At 43.6% G+C, this 22042-nt stretch overlaps 1 protein-coding gene across 2 annotated transcripts in view; it reads left to right on the forward strand.

Annotated features, from left to right (window-relative positions):
• The window catches only part of tpst1 (tyrosylprotein sulfotransferase 1), a 123723-nt gene that overhangs the window by 95890 nt on the left and 5791 nt on the right, over positions 1–22042 (forward strand). The window contains exons 4-5 of one of the 2 annotated variants that reach the window (XM_080512038.1): positions 20337–20387; positions 20816–20874. In XM_080512038.1, coding sequence (XP_080368164.1) covers positions 20337–20387; positions 20816–20851 — 87 coding nt within the window. In that variant the 3' untranslated portion in view covers positions 20852–20874. The remainder of the gene's footprint in view (positions 1–20336; positions 20388–20815; positions 20875–22042) is intronic. The other variant, XM_080512039.1, reaches the window with a different exon arrangement.

A 22042-nucleotide genomic window follows, 5' to 3' on the forward strand; every position in this document is an offset into this window, starting at 1 on the left:
AATGCATGTACATCTTAATGGTGCTCTTTTCTTCTGACAGTCTCAGTGGAAATCATCTTTAAAAATTAAGTTCTGTTCACAGTAGGATTAGTGGTTCAGTTGGGCTCCAAACCAAACAATGTTTTGTTTTGTTTTGTGGGCCTTACCTCTAATCTGCTACACTGCTGTAAAAACAAGTCGTGCTGTTTTGGTGCTTCTGGGATCAGATGTGGAGCTTTTTCCAGTTATCGTAGAGTTTTCCTGAAACGTCCAGTCTGTGCAGCCAAGGCGACTACTTCTGTTCATGCCAAATACATTTCCAAATACATGCTTTCCCAAACAAACATAGTAGAAGGTCTCTGTTCTCAACCACTTGTAATCTTTAAATGTTCTGACCGTAAGTAAGACTTGTAGGGATTTCTTTCCTCATAAGGATCGTTCAGTACCATTAATGTTGTGTTGGGCTATCGATAATGATGAATAATTATTGTCTTTAGTGTCTGCTTCCTGTGTGTCTCTGCTAAAGGTCCACTTCGAGAATGTGTTTACGTGAATGCGAATTGCTTTGTAAAACGAGGAGGAGTTGGTTGTTCTACGCAAGTCAACAGAATTTCTTTTGTTGCCCATGTATTTGCAACATGACCCAACTGACACTATTCCCCACTATTTAAGTCCTTTATTTCAACTACCCTCAGATATCAAATCTATTTGACATTATCTTATTCCACCATTTTTTAGGCAAACACATTATATATTAAAGGTCCCATATCATGCAAATGTGACTTTCTTATGGTTTTCCTACCTTAATTTGCGTCCCCATACCTGGAAATGACACTCCAGAAGTGAAGAAAGTCTGCCTTCTCGTTCTCTGGCTTGTTTAATTGTTTCAACCATTGGTGACATCACCAAGGTGACCCGCCCACAAGCAGCATGCAGCATTGTTTTTTTTCTCCTGGTGACAGCTGCAGGTGTTGGCCTTCAGCAGTAGAAAGAACCAGCGAAGATATGAGCTAGCCACTCCAGATGCACAATTATGAATTGTATCAAGGAGCAGAGGAGTGGATTTTTACTGCCTTCGTCTGAGCCTGTGAGGACCAAGTCGATTCATTTTATTTTTAATTGCTTTATTCTAGCTCCCAGCACTTCACACGTAAACATGTGTGTGTGGTTTCATTAGAAAAACAAGCTAGTGACACAAAACAGGTAAATTACATTGTTTTCAGTGTTTCTGCTTTTGCCATGTATAAAGACATCGTTTTCGGAATGTTGTATGTAAACTTTTGTTAAATCAAAAACGATTAGCTTTCCCTTGAAACGTTGTCGTATGAACAGGGCCTTAGTAAATGATTCCTTGCGTATGACGCCATGACTGAAATGCATGGATGAGGTGGTTATTAGTTATGTTGTCCATCTCTCATTGGCACACAGTTTAAAGTTAGTCTTACTGCCTAAGCTGTACTGTGTCGGTGTGACGGTGTCATCACTAACTACAGTCATGGATATCACCAGCAGAGTTTTGACTTATTGTGATGAAAAACATCAACACTTCTTTTCCAGCTTGTTTCTGTCTCAGTAGCGTCACGCTGTCACACCAGATGTGCTTATTCTGTGAAAGGGATGCAACAGCTCCATTAACGTCTTCTTATTATGTTTTCATTCTTGAAGGTTGCTCATATCATTTGGAGCTTGGAAATCTGCTTTGTTCCTTGGCTGGTATGTAACTCAATGGGGCGTAATTTAGAGTTTGAGTCTGTGGAAAAGTGGAACGTCATCCTGCCGGTGCTTCGTCTGGTTTATTTTTCCATCAGTGTGAGGGGAAACGGGAATGCAAAGAAAATGAAGTTGCTGCAATCTGTCACATTGTCGAGAGCGTCGTGACGCCAATGGAAAACGTTTCAAGACTTCAGGGACAAGGGAACTTTGTTACAGAAGAAAATGAGCACAAAGATGGAAACTGGACAATGAAGCAGAACGCAAACCTCTTTCTGTACTTTATAGAATATCATAGCCCTGTGTTTCCACATAATCCTTTATTAAAACTCCATATCTCTAGTCTAATTAATGCACGTAATTGCTTGTTTAAACAGTCTCCTCACTTGTCTTACTGTTTTGTTCATATGTACGAAAGAGTTTTGAGGCTCACACACCCGTGATGTTAATTGCTTAACATTACTTAACAGTGTGTGGCGGCACAGAACGAGCTCAGTTCCTCAGTCTACAGTACACATTGCGCAGTGTGTAGATAGACGCTATGCACTGTGCTGCACGTATTATGGATGCAGTAGTATATTGAAACTTTCAAGGCTATTTGAAGTGTGCATAGCATCTTACACAGCAGATTTATCCTCGAAGCCTGATGGAGTTTATTAAAACAGGCCGGCTCACTGGAGGAAGTCAGGGCGATTTTGTAGTAAGGTGAAGCAGACTTTTGACCACAAAGAAAGCGCATATGCACACAAATTAAGTTGGGCTGGACATGGAGCTTACTGCATCTGACCTTAGGGTTGCAGTTGTAAGGATTTCTTCCCTCATAACGATCACACTAGGTACCATTTATGTTGTGCGGTCCACCCACAGGGTACCATCTATATTGCATTTTGCAGTTTGGCTATCAATAATGATTGTTAATGATCAAAGATAGTTATTAATCGTGTTATTGAAATTTAATCTGATCTGTATCAGAACCTCGGAGCTCCACCTGTCTTAACAGGAAATTATAGCCAATTCAGTTCTATCAGTCTCATAAGATATACTAAACACTTAATGAGGAATTTGGATTAATATATAGTTAACTTAATTACAATTACCAGAATTAACAGTAAAGCTTGAAGGATTTTGGAGTTCTTGACACAGAAGAGGTCGACATTTCATTCACCTTTGTGCTCATTAATAACACAGCAAGTATGATTCCAAAAATTATATTTATTCACACTGAAAACAAATAAAACACAGATTCTAACTACCTATATACAGCTGTGTGTGTGTAGGTGTGTGTGTGTGTGTGTTATTACAAGAACTGAATTATTTGTAATATTTCTGTGACCTAGGGTAAATACAAATGTATTTTTTACACCCTCCAAAAACATAAAAACTTTTAAAATCGTAAAACGTTTTTTTTTTTTTTTTTTTTTTAAACAAGCGATTTTAAAGTTTCTTTTTTTGTGTAAAAACAAAATTTTTATTTATCCTAGGTCACTGAAACATTACAAATAAGTTGTCTAAAGGTTTTTAGTCCGACTGACAACTTTTGTTTTTTTTCTTACCTCGCTACTTTTTTTTTAACTTCCCCAACGTGATTTTAAATTAAGTCACCTATCTGGGATACGTCTATCTGGGGGGGAAAAAACACTGTCGTCAAACTGGGAATCGTCTATCTGGGATGACACCGTCTGCTTCCTGTGTGTCTCTATTAGAGGGCCATTTCTAGAATGCGTTTCTTTTAATGCGACTTGCTTTGTCTAAACGTCAGGAGTCATCAGAGGGTGTTCAGTTACTGTGTGATGTTGTCTTTGACGTGATATGTGTAGGATTGTGAGTTAACGAGTTAGTAAAGCAAAGATTAGCATGCAGAATCCTTGTACAATCAACACATCTTCATAAAAGTTAGACAGTTCTATGCATAGCATTAGGTTTAACTAATCTCAGGTAAAGCCCAGTTGTTGTTACCACTTCCTTGACGTCTTGAAGGAGTTGGTTGTTCTACACAGACCCAACGCTTTGGTCACTAATCTGTAGAAATACATTCAAAATGAGCAAAAACACCAATATACAGCTCAGACAATACAAGGTCCTACACAGAGTTCATTACAGGACAAAGATGTTCAAGATGGTCTACTTCCTCTAACATATGTTCAAACTGCACAGCTGATCTCCTTGATACCTGTCTACACTGTGATCTCCCTGATATCTGTCTACACTGTGATCTCCCTGATACCTGTCTACACTGTGATCTCCTTGATACCTGTCTACACTGTGATCTCCCTGATACCTGTCTACACTGATATCTCCCTGATACCTGTCTACACTGTGATCTCCCTGATACCTGTCTACACTGATATCTCCCTGATACCTGTCTACACTGTGATCTCCCTGATACCTGTCTACACTGATATCTCCCTGATACCTGTCTACACTGATATCTCCCTGATACCTGTCTACACTGTGATCTCCCTGATACCTGTCTACACTGTGATCTCCCTGATACCTGTCTACACTGATATCTCCCTGATACCTGTCTACACTGTGATCTCCCTGATACCTGTCTACACTGATATCTCCCTGATACCTGTCTACACTGATATCTCCCTGATACCTGTCTACATTGTGATCTCCCTGATACCTGTCTACACTGATATCTCCCTGATACCTATCTACACTGTGATCTCCCTGATACCTATCTCCACTGTGATCTCCCTGATTACTATCTACACGCACTCTGGCTGTGTACACCAGTCCAAACATTCTGACCAAAGACCTGTGAAGACTTATCGTTATACCTGGGCCACCCCATTCCAGTCTCACCTGCACTTTGCCTGTTAGACGATCTCACAGAAATTAAAAGAGAGAAAAACGAGTCCTTCACACTCCTGGTCTTCCGAAGCGTCGCAAAAAAGGCAATCCTCATGAAGTGGAAATCCAGAAGTAATCTGAATGTGGATAAGCTGGTTTTCGGGGCCCCCGCTACCCCTCAATTTTAAACCGCACCTTAGACACACACATTGCACCACCTCTTCAAAACACAAATACATACATCCACATGCACCCAACACCCCACAGGGTGGGGGGGGGGGGGCGCTCCCCCCAGCACCTCCCGCTGTGGTCCCACCGTGTTCCGGGGTGAGTGCGACTGGAGTATGGGGGGCATGCTCGCTCGGGCGTGGCGCCCCGGGGGGGCTGGGTAGTGGTTCTCCCTCCCTATTCACAGTTGGATTGGTGGAGGATGGGATCTCGTAGTGGCCTGGTGGGGGCCTGGCTGGCGGCCTGGGGAGTGGGGGACACCCCCCTCCCCCCAAGTAAATGTAGGTATGTGTATGTGTATGTGTATGTGTATGTGTATGTGTATGTGTATGTGTATGTGTTTGTGTATGTGTATGTGTATGTGTATGCGTGTGTGTATGCTTAGGTGTGGGTGTGGGTGTGTGTGTGCGTGTGTATTGGGATTAGGGGATGGGGCCGTGGGGGTTGGAGGGGGTTGAAGATGTGTTGATTCTATTACAGTGATTGAGTTCTATAGATAATGATATTAGGAGCAGTTATCAACTTGTAAACCAACGTTAGCTCTGCCACAGACACAGGGTCTGCATGCTAATCTTTGCCTTACTAGCATATCACATCAAAGACAACATCACACAGTAACTGAACTCCATCTGACGAATCCTGACGTTTTATAAAGCAAATTGCATTCATATAAACTCATTCTAGAAATGGTCTTTTAGCAGAGAAACACAGGAAGCAGATGCTAACGACTAGCTTCCATATTCCATTGCTATCAGCACATGGTGGAGACCCAGGACAGACCTCCTGTTCTCTGATAACCTCCATTTGGAATGTAGTTTCTTGTGATCCGCCATCTTGTTTTGTAGTTCCATCACATGTCTCACACACACACTCCCTCCACCTCTCTCTCTCTCTCTCTCTCTCTCTCTCTCTCTCTCTGTACACACACACACACACACATACACACACACACACACACACACACACCCAGCTGTATATAGGTAGTTAGAATCTTTGATTTACAATCTTTCATTGTAAAAAAATATAATGTTTGGAATCATACTTGCTGTTTTATTAATGAGCACAAAGGTGAATGAAATGTCGATTCTTCTGTATCACGAACTCCAAAATCCTTCAATCTTTACTGTTAATTCTGGTAATTGTAATTAATTTAACTATTAATTCAACTTCCTGATGAACAGTTTAGTATATCTTATGAGACTGATAGAACTGAATTGGCTATCATTTCCTGTTACGACAGGTGGAGCTCCGAGGTTCTGATACAGATTAGATTAAATGTCCATAACATAATTAATAACTATCTTTGATAATTATTAATCATTATCGATAGTCAAACACAACATAAATGGTTCCTAGTGATCCTTATGAGGTAAGAAATCACAACACTGGAATTCATTGAATCAAAATCACTTGAGTGCCAACAGCTCAGCAGACTTATAGGTTGCTTGAGATTTTTAAACAATCTACACGATATGTATTCTTCAGATACTAAATCTGCTTTGCTCTATCAATCATGTGGATGCTTTCTGAATACAACTGTTTCCACCTCCTGACCACAGCAGACCTGTGTGTCTTGTTGACAGCGTGTTTGAGTCCGTTTGTCAGAGTTCTCCTGACGACATGTGCAGACAAATGTCTGCAATGTTTGCAATGAGGGAGGGGAATTAGATTATGTTTTGGCCCACGTATACTTGAATGTTAAAATCCTGGTAACTACTGATATTCTGGGTCAACTCAATTGAATGACTTAGACATGAAAAGCAACAATAAATAATTTCAACTAAAAGGTTTTAAATGGGCCACTTGAAATGTTATCGAGGTTCACAGAAACCCAGGCTGTGCTTCCTGAGTGCCAGCACCCTTCCAATCCTCCCCTGCATTGCATTAGCCGCATGTGGAAATACTCTCTGGCCAAGCACCATTCAAACATTTACCCCTGCATCCCATTTCCTCTTCAGGCCCGGTTTCGCCACCAGTCTTGCAGGCCGGGTTGAGCGACTGACTGAGAGGGAGACGTGAGTGATGAAGGAGGCATGACCTGTCAAAAGTAGTCTTATCCCAGCCGGCCTTGCTGTTTTTAGTGTGAATGAAGCACCATCTATATTAAAAGTAATCCTCAGAAGCAGTTTGGTCGTGGCAGTGATCACGGCCAATGCATAGCTCACCAAAACTGCTTTGTATAATTTTTACTCTAACATCCAAGAATCATCAGAGATTTTCTCCTACTTTGTCTTTGTGGTACATGGTGTTGGCATGTTCATTTAACTGAATACTTTTAGCTGTCCTGCTTCCTCCACTCATGCAGATGATAAATTAATACAGTTAATTATATCAAGCGTTGTGCCTGAACAAGTTCAATGAACACCTGTTCATGAACTCTATATTTTGGGCCAACGTGAACCGAACATACTGTATTTAGCCTGGTTCCTACCTCAGATTGTGTTTATGTTGGTACAACAATTATGTCGACACATCTTCTGGACTTGGTTGTTAACAGTATACTGCAGATCACAATGGTCTCCTTGGGGGTTTTACTATTTTAATTTGTAATTTGTTTGTAGAACCTGTCTGGTATATTTTCTTTTGTTTGAATAATTCCTCATTAAAAAAGACCATTCATGCAGCATGTTTGTTTCCTCATGTTTTTGAGAATGTAGGGATGTATGTGTGTGAGGCCATCTGGCTGAATGGGTGGCAACAATAAGGAAATGTCAGTGTTCTGAGGGTAATAGCTTGCAGCAACATATTGGGAAAAAAAAGAACTATGAACTCATTAATTTTTGAACTGAATTATGAACTATGAACTGAACTAGTTCATTTTAAAATCTGTAAACTGAACTTTGAACTAGTTCATGTAGAAACTGAATTTTTGTGGTGGCCACTAGGACCCAGGCCTCTCACCCAGCAGGACTGTGGGAAGGGGGCGTGGTTTAGCTCTCCCGCTTTTGGGATGTTACGCACTATTCGAAGTTGTGTTTTGACGGTGGCGAAATAAATACCTGCAGTTCCAGCGTGTCCTTTATCCTGCCACATTGGTGACCCCATTTGGAACATGTTAGAGGAAGCAGAAGACTGTGATGTTGATTTGTCCGCGTCTCCTCAGCCTCAGCAGCCGGCAGTTTTCACCGCGGCTTTGAGGCTTGCGGATTTTTGGCAGAACGACCCGGCTTCGTGGTTCGAACATGTCGAAGTGCTGTTCCGACTGCGCGGAATCACCGAAGATGAGTCCAGGTCGTCTGATCGTTGCCGCCTGAGACAAGCAGTGCACTCGTTGGGCCATGCAGCTGTTGCGCGCTCCCCCGTGTCTCGGGAAATATGCCACCCTCAAGCAGCATCTGCTCCGTAGGTACAGCCTGTCCGCCGCTGAGAGGGCGGACAGACTCCTCACCTGCCCTCCGTCCAGCCAGCACGGACATGTCGGCCGGGGACAGCGGACCTCCATTGAGCGTGGCCAACGGTTCCCCCATCCCATCTTTTGGTAGTCGGTCAGTAACTGTATGCTTCCACGGATGCCATTTTGAGTGGGACTTTGTGATCACCTCCATTACTGTTCCCGTTCCGCAGATTCAAGATTTTTCTGTGCGTTTGGCGGCCACATCAATTTTTTCGAAGGTGGACCTGGTGCGCGGTTATCACCAGGTTCCCATGCGTGCAGATGATGTGCCTAAGACTGCAGTGATTACCCCATTTGGGTTTTTCGAGTTCCTGCGCATGCCTTTTCGCCTTAAAGGGGCAGCACAGACTTTTCAGAGGTTGATGGACTCGGTGCTGTGCGACCTCACTTTCGTGTTCGTTTATTTGGATGACATCTTGATGGCCAGTTCTTCAGTCGAGGAGCATCTGTCGCATCTGAAGCAAGTTTTTCAGCACCTTGAGGAACACGGCCTTATTGTCAACCCAGCTAAGTGTCAGTTTTGTCTGCCAGTTATTGACTTTTTGGGTCATCGTATTTCAACTCATGGTGCTGTTCCGTTGCCTTCTAAGGTGCAAGCGGTGGCGGATTTTCCACGTCCAGCCTCGGTTAAGGCCCTGCAGGAGTTTTTGGGCATGATTAACTTCTACAATCGTTTTCTGCCTCGTGCTACCCACCTTCTGCAGCCACTTTTTGGCGCTCTGCAATTGAAGAAGTGCTCCGAACCGGTTGACTGGACACCGGATCGTGTCCAGGCCTTTGAAAGCGGCAAGTCTGCTCTTGCTGATGCAGCCCTTCTGGCCCATCCAGCACCTTCAGCACCCATCTTTTTAATGACTGATGCATCGGATATAGCGGTGGGGGCGGTGGTGGAACAGCAGGTAGCTGGAGTTTGGCAGCCTCTTGCATTTTTCAGCCGCAAGTTACAAGACAGTGAACAAGACAAGACAGCAAGTATAGTGTTTTTGACCATGAGTTGTTGGCGCTGTATCTTGCAACCCGTCATTTATGTGGATAATAAACCGCTGACCATTGCTATGTCTAAAGTGACAGAGCTGTGGTCTGCTCGCCAGCAGTGCCATTTGGCATCCATCTCTGAGTTCACGACTGGCATCCGACATGTGGCTGGTAAAGTGAATCGTGTCGCTGATTTTCTGTATCACGTGCTTGTGTGTCCAGTGCATCTGGGGGTGGATTTTTCTGCTATGGCTGCCAATCAACCTGAAGACTCAGACATTTTGGCTCTTAGGTCTTCGGGTACGGGCCTTAGGCTGGAAAACGCAGTTTTGGTTGAGGGTGGTTCTCCCCTCCTCTGTGATGTCTCCACGGGTCAGCCCCGCCCCATAATTCCAGTTTCTTGTCATGGCGCGTTTTCAACGCTATTCATTCCCTTTGTCATCCATGTGTGAGGGCGTCGGTGAAGTTGGTCGGGGCTAAGTTCGTTTGGCCTGGCCAGCTGCGTGTGTCGCGTGTTAGCGTGCTAAGGTCCACCCGCACACCAAGTCACCCTTTGAACCATTCCCCATTCCGGCCAGGTGTTTTGACCATGTGGATGTGGATTTGGTAGGTCCTCTGCCTCCTTCGCAGGGTTTTACCCACCTGCTTACAAGTGTGGATTGAACCACCAGGTGGCCAGAGGCGGTTCCTCTGTCCTCCCCGACTTCTGCAGATGTGGCGCGCGCGTTCCTTTCTGCTTGGGTCTCGTGTTTCGGTACCCCGTCAGATATTACCTCCGACAGGGGCCCCAGTTTGTGTCAGAGCTGTGGTCTGTGATGGCAGGGTCTTTGGGTGTGCAGGTGTACCGTACAACTGCATATCACTCTCAGGCTAATGGCTTGTGTGAGCGTTTTCACCGGTCCCTTAAAGCAGCGCTGCATGCCGCACTGTCCGACAGTAACTGGGTGGACCGTTTGCCTTGGCTAATGCTGGGGTTGGGTTTGCCTTCGAAGGAGGACCGAAATGCGTTGCCCACCGAGCTCGTGCTTTGTCACCCGCTCCGTGTTCCTGGGGAATTTTTACCTGAAAGTTCTGCTCCGCGATCCCGGTCGGAAGCCTGTCCACTTTCCTCTGACAGTTTTTCGGCTACGGGCCCCATTCACCACTATTTTCCACCGTTGTTTGTTCCGGCGGAGCTCAAGTCGGCCCGTTTTGTTTTTGTGCGACATGATGCTCACCATTCGCCCTTACAACCGCCGTATGATGGCCCCTTCAAGGTCCTGGAGAAGGGTCCTAAGATTTTTGTGCTGGATGTGGGTGGGCGTAGGGAGCACATTTCTTTAGACAGACTTAAGCCTGCTCATATGATGGCTGATGAGGACATGTTTATGGCCCAGGTTCCCCATCGTGGTCGTCCTCCTTCAAGACCCCCAGTTGTTTCTTCTCCTGATGGGCGTTCTCGCTCACAGCCTGTGGATAACTGTTTTTCTCCTCCTCATGGACGCCAAGCTTCGCCTGCTGTTTTGCCTGAGGGACAACGCAGCCGTTATGGCCGACTGATAAAGCTTCCAGTGAGGTATTAACTGGTTTTCCCAGGTTTGCCCTCTGGGTGTTCTGGAGGGGCCACTAGGACCCAGGCCTCTCACCCAGCAGGACTGTGGGAATGAAAAAAGGAAAAAAGCAATGGGAGAAAATGTGGGAAGTCGAAAAGTACTAATAGCTTTGTTGCTGTAATTCTATATACCTTCTAGGCCCTTCATTTATCTGATCCGTCCATCATCTTTCTCTCTTCATCTGAAGCGTGCCGCAGTGGCAGTCCAGAGAGCAAGGAAGCCCTGATAGTTCTGTCCTCAGCAACTTCCTCCAGAACGCAAAACGAGTTTTGGTTTATGGACTTGATGATGTTGTGGTGCAGAGTTTCTCCCAGATGGGTGAACTCCTCACTCTGCCAGGAACTTAATTTATCTATACTTTCTCTTCCATGTGTTTTTATTTCAACCTATTACAATGTTTATAGAGGTGTAATAACAGAGGGGAAGTCTAAGCTGCCGTGTTATTTCATGTGGCTGATGGCATGCCAAGAACATCCTTGAACTCAAGATTCACAATAAGTATGAAAATCTTGAAACAACCAAAGCAACCTGACGGTCATAGAAAGCTTTGGAAAATACGCTGTTGTTCATCCCAGCGACAAACAACTAAATAGTTTTTGTACGTTTTATTCTGCAAAGCATTGTGAACTAATTTAAAGCAGGGAGTAAGTGCAGAAAGGTGAGCTTTCAAGGTAAAGTGTATTTTCTTCTTTAAAGAAAAAAGAGAGAAAAGAGGAAAAAAGAGAGAAGAAAAAATAAATAAGTAAAAAAAAAAAAAAGGACTGTGGGAAGGGGGCTTGGTTTAGCTCTACCGCTTTTGGGATGTTACGCACTGTTTGAAGTTCTGTTTTGGCGGTGGCGAAATAAAGACAAGTTTTACCTGCAATTCCAGCGTGTCCTTTATCCTGCCACACTTTCCTAATACTGATTATATCAGTAACAACGTTCTGTTATACTATGGAAGAGTATTAGGGCCACTGAATAAAAAAACAACAAAAAACTCACATGCTTCAGAAAAAAAGTCAAGCATCAAAGTTGAGATTTTTATTTTCACGGAGGAAAAAAAAAAGTTATTTTTACTCCATCCACATGCCAGCATGTGTGACTGCTTCAAAATCACAGGCAAACCGCCTGTGATTTTGAAAGTGGTGAAAAGATGCTTCAGAACAGAAGCTTGCTCATAAAAACAGTGCCGTTATCAGTATTAAGACTATAAGAGACTGTGCAGCCTGCAGCATTGTTCTGTCACAGAAGTTCATCGAGTATGAAAGACAAAGGCACGGATCCTGGGGTGCTTACAAAATGTGTTATTATCAATCAAGGAAATCCAGTGTAAAATCACATGTCCAGAAGAAGTAAGCAACCAGATGTAGTCAGAGTTAAAGGGTAACTGAAATGTTTTTCAGATTTCATCTTTAGAAAGAAGAATAAATATGCTTTCGAAAGGTATATAACATTCCCAGATAAAAGTCCGAATTCCGACCCTTTTAATTGACTTTACATGATGCAGCAGACGACGGTATATTTGCGGGCCATAAATGTGAGCCGCCTGAGCTAGACCGGATATGACGTACGAGGGGTTATATGTCCCAGCCAAAACAACATCAGCTGATTGAAGAATGGAGGGGTTTGGCGATACAGAAGCACCTAGGAGCGATGTTAGCGAAGATTTAAGTGACGTATCGTTGGTTTTGGACGAAGATGAAGGAGAGGAATCATCGGAGGAAGAATTAGAAGAAAATCAAGGCGTTCAACCATACATGTTTGAGCCGTGAGTACATATTGTGCGTGACCGGGTATTTACCCGTGTGCACATATTGTGCGTGACCGGGTATTTACCCGTGTGCACATATTGTGCGTGACCGGGTATTAACCCGTGAGTACATATTGTGCGTGACCGGGTATTTACCCGTGTGCACATATTGTGTGTGACCGGGTATTTACCCGTGAGTACATATTGTGTGTGACCGGGTATTTACCCGTGAGTACATATTGTGCGTGACCGGGTATTTACCCGTGAGTACATATTGTGTGTGACCGGGTATTTACCCGTGTGCACATATTGTGCGTGACCGGGTATTTACCCGTGTGCACATATTGTGCGTGACCGGGTATTTACCCGTGAGTACATATTGTGCGTGACCGGGTATTTACCCGTGTGCACATATTGTGTGTGACCGGGTATTTACCCGTGTGCACATATTGTGTGTGACCGGGTATTTACCCGTGTGCACATATTGTGTGTGACCGGGTATTTACCCGTGTGCACATATTGTGTGTGACCGGGTATTTACCCGTGTGCACATATTGTGCGTGACCGGGTATTTACCCGTGTGCACATATTGTGCGTGACCGGGTATTTACCCGTGTGCACATATTGTGTGTGACCGGGTATTTACCCGTGTGCACATATTGTGCGTGACCGGGTATTAACCCGTGTGCACATATTGTGCGTGACCGGGTATTTACCCGTGTGCACATATTGTGCGTGACCGGGTATTTACCCGTGTGCACATATTGTGCGTGACCGGGTATTTACCCGTGTGCACATATTGTGCGTGACCGGGTATTAACCCGTGTGCACATATTGTGTGTGACCGGGTATTTACCCGTGTGCACATATTGTGTGTGACCGGGTATTTACCCGTGTGCACATATTGTGCGTGACCGGGTATTAACCCGTGTGCACATATTGTGCGTGACCGGGTATTTACCCGTGTGCACATATTGTGCGTGACCGGGTATTTACCCGTGTGCACATATTGTGCGTGACCGGGTATTTACCCGTGTGCACATATTGTGCGTGACCGGGTATTAACCCGTGTGCACATATTGTGTGTGACCGGGTATTAACCCGTGTGCACATATTGTGCGTGACCGGGTATTTACCCGTGTGCACATATTGTGCGTGACCGGGTATTTACCCGTGTGCACATATTGTGCGTGACCGGGTATTTACCCGTGTGCACATATTGTGTGTGACCGGGTATTTACCCGTGTGCACATATTGTGCGTGACCGGGTATTAACCCGTGTGCACATATTGTGTGTGACCGGGTATTAACCCGTGTGCACATATTGTGCGTGACCGGGTATTTACCCGTGTGCACATATTGTGCGTGACCGGGTATTTACCCGTGTGCACATATTGTGTGTGACCGGGTATTTACCCGTGTGCACATATTGTGCGTGACCGGGTATTAACCCGTGTGCACATATTGTGTGTGACCGGGTATTTACCCGTGTGCACATATTGTGCGTGACCGGGTATTAACCCGTGTGCACATATTGTGTGTGACCGGGTATTAACCCGTGTGCACATATTGTGCGTGACCGGGTATTTACCCGTGTGCACATATTGTGCGTGACCGGGTATTAACCCGTGTGCACATATTGTGTGTGACCGGGTATTAACCCGTGTGCACATATTGTGCGTGACCGGGTATTTACCCGTGTGCACATATTGTGCGTGACCGGGTATTTACCCGTGAGTACATATTGTGTGTGACCGGGTATTTACCCTTGTGTCAGAGTGGGTGTTTTGCAAAGTTTATTGGTCTATTTGTCTTAAGTTTTAGCAGGTTTTAAAAAGACTTACTGAAGGTTGGGTTTAAAAATCCGTTAAAAAGCCGTTTAAAAATGGTGGGGACAGAACCAGGTTTCAGGATACGTTTCCTCTTCACATCAAAACCAAGTGACTCTCGGATTGCGGGTGCTGTTTCGTAACAGTCATCCGTGAAATGTTGACTGCAGAGATAGGAGGCCTCTGTTGGTGTCCAGTTGGAGCGAGTGCGCTGCACTTGTTTTGTCCATAATCTCCTCAAAGTTTGATCTTTTGGGAATTTATGGACACTTACAGACGGACTGGGCATTTGGGAACACCCAGCCGCAACACAACGCTTAGGCATGGCTCTAAAAAACTGCTAAATAACGCGATAATGCAGAGCACATGTAAACAAGACGCTACGATCAGCTGTTGTGGGCGGAAGTAAATAACTCCTCATACGTCACAGCGCAAAACTACGGCAAGTTGGGAAAACTAGGTCAGATTCACAGGGCGGGAGATTTAAAGGCATTTTTAGACGTTCGGCGCTCAAGAGCAAGATAGTGGTGTGATTGTCATTGGTGTGTCATATATCATTCGAAAGGGGGAAAAATAATGCTAAATACTGGTGTATTTTAATAGAATTATTTCAGGGACCCTTTAAGTGATTTAATGTGATTTCACATCCACAGGAAAATGAGGAGGGATAGACAGACGTCTCCATGAGAAAAAAATCTAGACTTTGATTTTTGACTTTTTCTGAAGTGCAGGAAGGTTGTTTTTTTTACCTCCATTTTTCAACTTCCATCATCTCAATCTTTGTGTTATAGAACCGCCGAGGTTGAGGTCCATATTGACATAACTTGTCACAGTGGCTGCAGATTGGTGGTCTGAGCATCCATGATGTGAAGGTGCTGTTCTTGTGGAAAGTCAACAGACCTTCTCCGGTCCAGTTCTGGTGGTCCTGTGTGAACTGTAGTCTCAGTTTCCTGCCGGGATGCTCGGTGTGGTCTTATCAGCTGATAGAGAAGCTTCTGCTTACTGCAGGTTGCAACCTTTGACTTCCTTTTGTCTTTCTATCATCTCCCACCAGCCTGTCCATGTTCCTATGGTGTCAATAGGTTGTATTGGAGAGGTTTTGATATCAGTCCAGTTTGGTTATTTATGGTCATGTTTGCTACTTGCACCGACATGAAGAATGATCACTTGAGAAGGTAACAAATTAATTTTTGCAGATAATGTAATGGATCAGAAGGATAAATTGCACTCATAACTTTTGTCTAGGGAGGATATGGATTTCAGCATTCATTTTTGAGAATAACAAAAGACAGACATCAGTTTAATTGTTAGTCAACCAATTAATGTATTGATGAATTGTTAGTGTACATGGAGTTATTACAGTGAGGCCGTCATAAAGCTGAGGCTGCAATGCTCAATTGTGGCATTCAAGCTAATAAAATGACAAATTGCATTGACCCTGAGCTGACCCTGTGAGACTGTTCCTGCATCTTATATGTACACTAATGACTTATTTCCAGTGTCACGTCTAACTGCTTCACCCTCTGCTCTCCGGCTTGGGGACGCAGTGTTTGTTCCAGCCTGCTGTAAATGAGGCTCATTGGCCTCAGCTCCTGTAGCCACAATCAATAGCTTTTAAGTGGCTTTGCAGTTGGTGAGAAATGGATATTAAGATCAATAAGTTCTCAGTTTCCCTACACTAACAATAATAAGATGAGTTAGTGAAGAGAGAAGACACAAATGTCAGTGGCGTTTCGTCTGTTTTGTGCTTATCTGGCATCATGGCAGGATTTGAGCTCACACAGAGTTTATTGACTTGTCAGCTCAGATCAAACTATTCTTGCCTGGTTTAATCTGTGTAATCGTACATGATTTATTCTAAACTTTGAGAGATGGCCGTAGATGAACAAAAAAGAAAACATTACCTTTGGACTGTTGTAGGGATTTCTTACCTCATAAGGAGCACTATTTATGTTTTGGTTGGCTACCGATAATGATTAATAGTTATCAAAGATAGTTATTAATAATGTTATTGAAATTTAATCTGATCTGTATCAGAACCTCGGAGCTCCACCTGTCTTAACAGGAATTGATAGCCAATAAAACACAGATTCTAACTACCTATATACAGCTTGGTGTGTGTGTGTGTGTGTGTGTGTGTGTGTGTGTGTGGAGAGAGAAAGAGAGAGAGAGGTGGAGGGAGTGTGTGTGTGTGTGTGTGAGACGTGTGATGGAACTACAAAACAAGATGGCGGATCACAAAAAACTACATTCAAATGGAGGTTATCAGAGAGCAGGAAGTCTGTCCTGGGTCTCCACCATGTGCTGGGGACAATAGAAGCTAGCCGTAGCGTCTGCTTCCTGTGTGTCTCTGCTAAAGGACCATTTCTAGAATGACTTGATGTGAATGAGACTTGTTTTATAAAACGTCAGGAGTCGTCAGATGGTGTTCAGTTACTGTGTGATGTTGTCTTTGATGTGATATGTGTAGGATTGTGAGTTAACTAGTTAGTAAAGCAGATTAGCATGCAGACCCTGTGTCTGTGGCAGAGCTAACGTTGGTTTACAGGTTGATCACTGCTCCTAATATCATTATCTATAGAACTCAATCACTGTAATAGAATCAACACATCTTCATGAAAGTTAAACAGTTCTATCATAGCATCAAGTTTAACTAATCTCAGGTAATGCCCAGTTGTTCCCACTTCCTTGGAAGAGTTCGGTTGTTGTCCTTGCTGGAAGGGAAGCTGGTGTCTTCTCCTGTAGTTAGCACCTCCTGCTAACTGTGGTTGCTGGTTCTGCAGGCTGAGGAGAAGAAGATGAAGTTGATGTTTCAGGAGTCCTTCTTTGCAGCTCCTGGTTGTTCCTTTTGTCCAGACTGAGGAGCTGGTCGCTCAGGTCTGTGATGCTTTTCCTGCTGGTTGAGGAAAACACAAAGAAGTTCTGTGAGGCGTCGTTTCCCTGGTCCGTCCTGGAGGAACTGCTTGGTTTTCCTTGGTTGATGGGAGATCAGACTCTGGGTGCTGGTCTCCAGGTCCTGGGAAGGTCTGACCCTCGTGGTGGGTCAGCAGAGGAGTTGAGGAGTGAAGGTCCCTGGTTGCAAGCCTCTGGTGTTAGCTGTATGCTAACACTGGGGAGCTTCCTTCAGCAACTCCTCGGAGTCTTCGTTGCAAGAGAGAGAGTGGAGGCTGGCTGAATGCCTTTTTTTCCACGTGTGGATTCGGAGGTGTCAAAACCTGGGAGCTTCAACCAATCAGTGACTGGCTGAATGCCTGGGGGGAAGAGTCTTGTGAGCAGAAAGGGGGGGAGGAAGGTCCTGTGAAAGGACCCCCCCCCACTGGGTGTGAAAGACAATCACATTGCTGGGTCAGAATTCATATGTCATGACTGTGTATCATGACATATGACAATTGTCTTTTCCTAGAAATGAACAAACTTTCTGTGGTCCTGTGAGATCCCAACAAAACCAACGATCTGCACTGCCCGCTACTGGATGTACTGATTAACAGCCATCCACCACGTACAAACAGGAAGCATGTCTTTATGCCAAAAGACAGATGAGGCAGCCAGATTTTCAAGACAAGCAGTGTCGCAAAAAAAAACAACCTTGCCAGCTGAACATGAAGTTTTTGTGAAAGAAAAACATTTTCAGTTGACCGTTGTGTAAGCAGCAGGTCCATATTTATATCTAAAATCAAATGTCAAGAACTCTGTTTTAGACTTTATAACCACCTTATTGCAAAGTGTGGGAGTTCAAACAGTCACAGGAATGAAATGTGTCTGTCACTGAAGGTGAAATATATCCAAGAATCCAAAACACAAGGAAATAAAAGTTTGTTGTTTTAATTTTCATAGTGAATACATTATTTATGGTATAATCACTAACGTTAAGTAGCCAGCACAAATCAAACACAAAGTCCTTCTGCCGATCAGATCAGCTATCGGACATTGTAAACGCTGCTGATTGGATGATGTGATTAAGGGTTCTTACACGCAATTGTACTTATCACTGTTTCAGTTTATCACCATATTTTGAATATTTACCCCTTGTTGAGGCAATGTTAAGGCTGCAGACATGTTCCTCTCGTCCCATCTTCTCTCTGAAGGACACACTGACCTGCAGCTTGAAGAGCAGACAGTCCGGTCCACTTGGACTTATGATGCATACTGTTGTCAGGAGTTCACACGGCCCCATGTGTCCCATGGCTTCTGTGAAGCAGAGCAGAGCTGCAAAGCAGCACCCAGGAGAAAATCACAACCACAACTCTGGTTTCGGAAATGATTTCAGCTCACTTCCCGCTTTTGGCCCGGTGCCGACGAGCGAGCGAGCGAGGGAGGGAGCGAGGGAGCATGCAGGCATGCAAGAGGATTGTGGAATAATCTTACTGCTGTGGGGAAAGTTTTAATAACTCAAGCCTGACAGGAGCAGGGGGACTCAATCTCCTCCCAGTTTGTAGAACCCAATTCAGATTGAACTTTTCAATCGTCACCTTATTACACACCCAGTAAAGCTGTGCTGCTGGCTCTCTGATGGAAACGGCTGCGAAGGAGACAGTGCCAGGTCCTCAAGGGCTGCAGTGATGAAAAGAGTCTGAGTTGAGTGTGAATGCTAAGATTGGCTCATGTTTTCGTGGGTAGTTGAAGTTAGCATGGAAGAGCAGGTGGGTTTCACTCGGTCGGTAGAGCTTTTTCTCTTTTCCTGGCTTTTGGCTTCTTTGAATTGAACCTGGTCTCTGCATCGGCAGTGGCTTCTTTCTGAAGTCTAATAAAACCTCAGGATCAACAGCTCATGAGACAGAACCGAGAAAACAACATAAGTGAAGCTTCACAGTTTGGCAACTTTCATGTTACTTTCATATTTTATATTACTTTCATATTTTCTGGACACTAAGTTGCAATAAAATGTATACAAGTCCCACTTCCTCAGCTCTAGCCATTGTGCCTTTAGCCAACAATTAACCTTCTTTTTTTTCCTCATCATGGTAACCGTTTCTTTTCCTCAGTCCCTTTCATATTTCTCACACACACAAGTCTTTCCGTTTTCTATTTTTTTTTACTCCAAATTCTCTTTCTCGGTCAGTGGAATACATCAGTAATGGAGGTTTTTCTGTGGTACTGTAGCAGGTTTCTGCTGCCATACAGAGAACTCTCGTGGTCACGATCATATATACTAATATATATTGATATATAAATTGTACCAGCCCAACAACAAACACAAAAGTGTGCATTATGGTCCAGAAATGATGGTACTTGGTTGTTATAGTGAAAACAGTTGTTATAAATGCAAATATTTGGACTATAAAGTCCATGAAGTGCCCTCCTCACCTGGACCTTTCAGAAAGGTCAAACTCTCTACCTGTTGAGTATCTTATAGTTGAAAGAAATGATCTGGTAGAATTGTCCTCACTGGCTCGTCACGGAACATTAGACCCATCCATTGTTCAACTGCAACCATTACAGTCTTTTTTTTTTTTTTTGGCAAGCGACACTTTGGACAGTGAGGTAAATGAAATGAATGTAAGGTCACATGTTTGTGTGGACAGTGGTGACCTCAAGGTTCAGGAAGTTAGACCTGAGATCGGGAATTAGAAGGTCCAAATCCCACAGCTGACATGTCACCCTGAACAAGAGCCTTGACCTCCATGAGTTCCCTGGGATGTCGTAATGTAGCTCAGAATCCTAGAAATAGGCTTGGTCAATGCAGAAAAAGATTCATTATTTAGTTAATTAGTTATATAAGATGTAATTCAGTGGATGCTTCAATACAAAAGGCCTGAAAACCCTGACAAAGGAATTTAAAGTCTATAGACAGTAGATATTTTTGTAGTTCTTTCCTGGAAAAACATTCTAAGAAACACACATTCCCGATTTTCACACTTCCCGCAGGACATTAACCCCCTCACCCCCACCCCTACACCCCATCCTCCTTATTTTCTTGACCTCTCTGCCTCCTCCTCCTTTCACCCTGCATCCCCTCAGCTGTGTCTCTTGAGTGTGAGTTTTGTGCAGGTTTTCTCTCTCATTGCCTCTGGGAGTTTTCTGGACTCGTTGTTGTGGCAACACGGACTTGACCCCACACAGCCTCCCTGACCTCTAAAGCTGGCCCTTTGTTTTTCCAGGTCTTTAAGGGGGAATTTCAGCTACCTGATTTCCTAAAAGAACATTCACAGGTACAGTAACACTTCTGCCTGTCATTGAGCTCCTTTTTTTTTGTTCTCCTCTTTTTATTTCTCCACATTTTTCTGGTGTCTGATTTGAGTTGAACTATGTGGATGATCATGTTTCCATCATCTCCTTTTGTGTTCTCCCCTGAGTGTGTGGCCATGTAACACAGCCTCCTGTTGACTGTCAGCTTCTCGGCTGCCTCCATGTTTCCAGCCTTCAGTGGTTATTTTGTTTTAGCCTGTTTGTCTTCTCCCAGTTTTCAGTTGGCTCAAGAGCACCTCTGCCCTCTGCTGGTAGCTAAAAGAACGTGCACCTGTTTTCTCTACGCTTGAATCACTTCCACTCACCTCCCGGCCTTGTGTGTGCTGGATGGTCTCGGTGTGAGTCACTCAGAGCCGACAGCAGCTGACCTGTCCTCTTTTCCTCCACACAGATGCAGAAGTCTGCAGAGGGTCCCAACCCCAGCTAGGAACATCAGCAGCTTGTCTCCAGGTACAGACTTACAATAGTTACACTCCGAGTCACAACATTTCAGATAGTGTTTATTATTAAACATTTTGCAGAAACTTCCTGACCACGTAGGATTTTTGTCATGTTTTTTTGTCCTGAATTTTTTCATGATCCTTTTTAAAACAGGTGATGAATGTAAATCTTTTGTCTAATTTATAAAATACAATATTAACCCCCCAGACAACAACCATCAAGCCAAGGCCAGGCCATTTCTAAATAAATGATCAAATCTGTTTGTTAGAAAGCAGATTCAGAAACAGTCTTCAGAAAAAGGCTCCGGCTCCATGAAATAAAATAAAAATCCTAATGAAGATAGACTATAATTAACCATGTCAACCATGTTAAATGACAATCTGGAAATGATTTATTTACTGTAATTTCTGCACTGCAAGCCGCCACTTTTTTCACAGGCTTTGATCACTGCAGCTAAGACACTGACGCTGCTAATTTATGCATTTTTACTGTTAAAGAGCTTCATGCTTCTGATAAATGGGTGATGCGTTCAAATGCAACACGTAACTCTGAAGTTTCTTTTTTCTTTTAAAATTTGGTAGGTGCGGTTTATATTCAAGTGCACTGAATAGTCCGGGAATTACGGTACATCTGAAACTGGAGTATTTGTTGAATTTTCTGAGCAATAAAAACACATTTTAATCATTAAATATGAGTTTGACTATGAACTGCTTTTTTATGTAAGTCATTGTTCACAGTTTATTTTAATTAGTTTCATCAGTTAGTTTATTAGTTAGTTAAACAATAAATATATTTAATAGAATACCCAATTTTAACCTTTTAGTCTTCTGTTTTTGCTGCAATCACATCAATATTTAATAGAGCCTCCTGTTGCAATAATAGCAGCCACTCTGTGTTTCCTATAAACTCTAATGAGTCTGGATTCTGGATAGAATCTGAAAGGTATTTTGGACTATTGTTATTGACAAAACATCTCCGGTTCAGTTCAATTTTATAGTTTCTAAACATTGGCAGTCTGTTTAAATTCATACACCAATTTTTCAATGATATTCTAGTTTTGGACTATGATGTTAAATCCAAAGTTTTGTACTTCTTCCTCCACCTCCACCAAACTTTACTGTGATTAGCAAGTCTTTTTCTTGGAATGTTGTGTTCTTTTGCTTCATCACTCTCCTGC

This window comes from Blennius ocellaris (assembly GCF_963422515.1).
Source record: "Blennius ocellaris genome assembly, chromosome: 2".
Lineage (NCBI taxonomy): Eukaryota > Metazoa > Chordata > Actinopteri > Blenniiformes > Blenniidae > Blennius > Blennius ocellaris.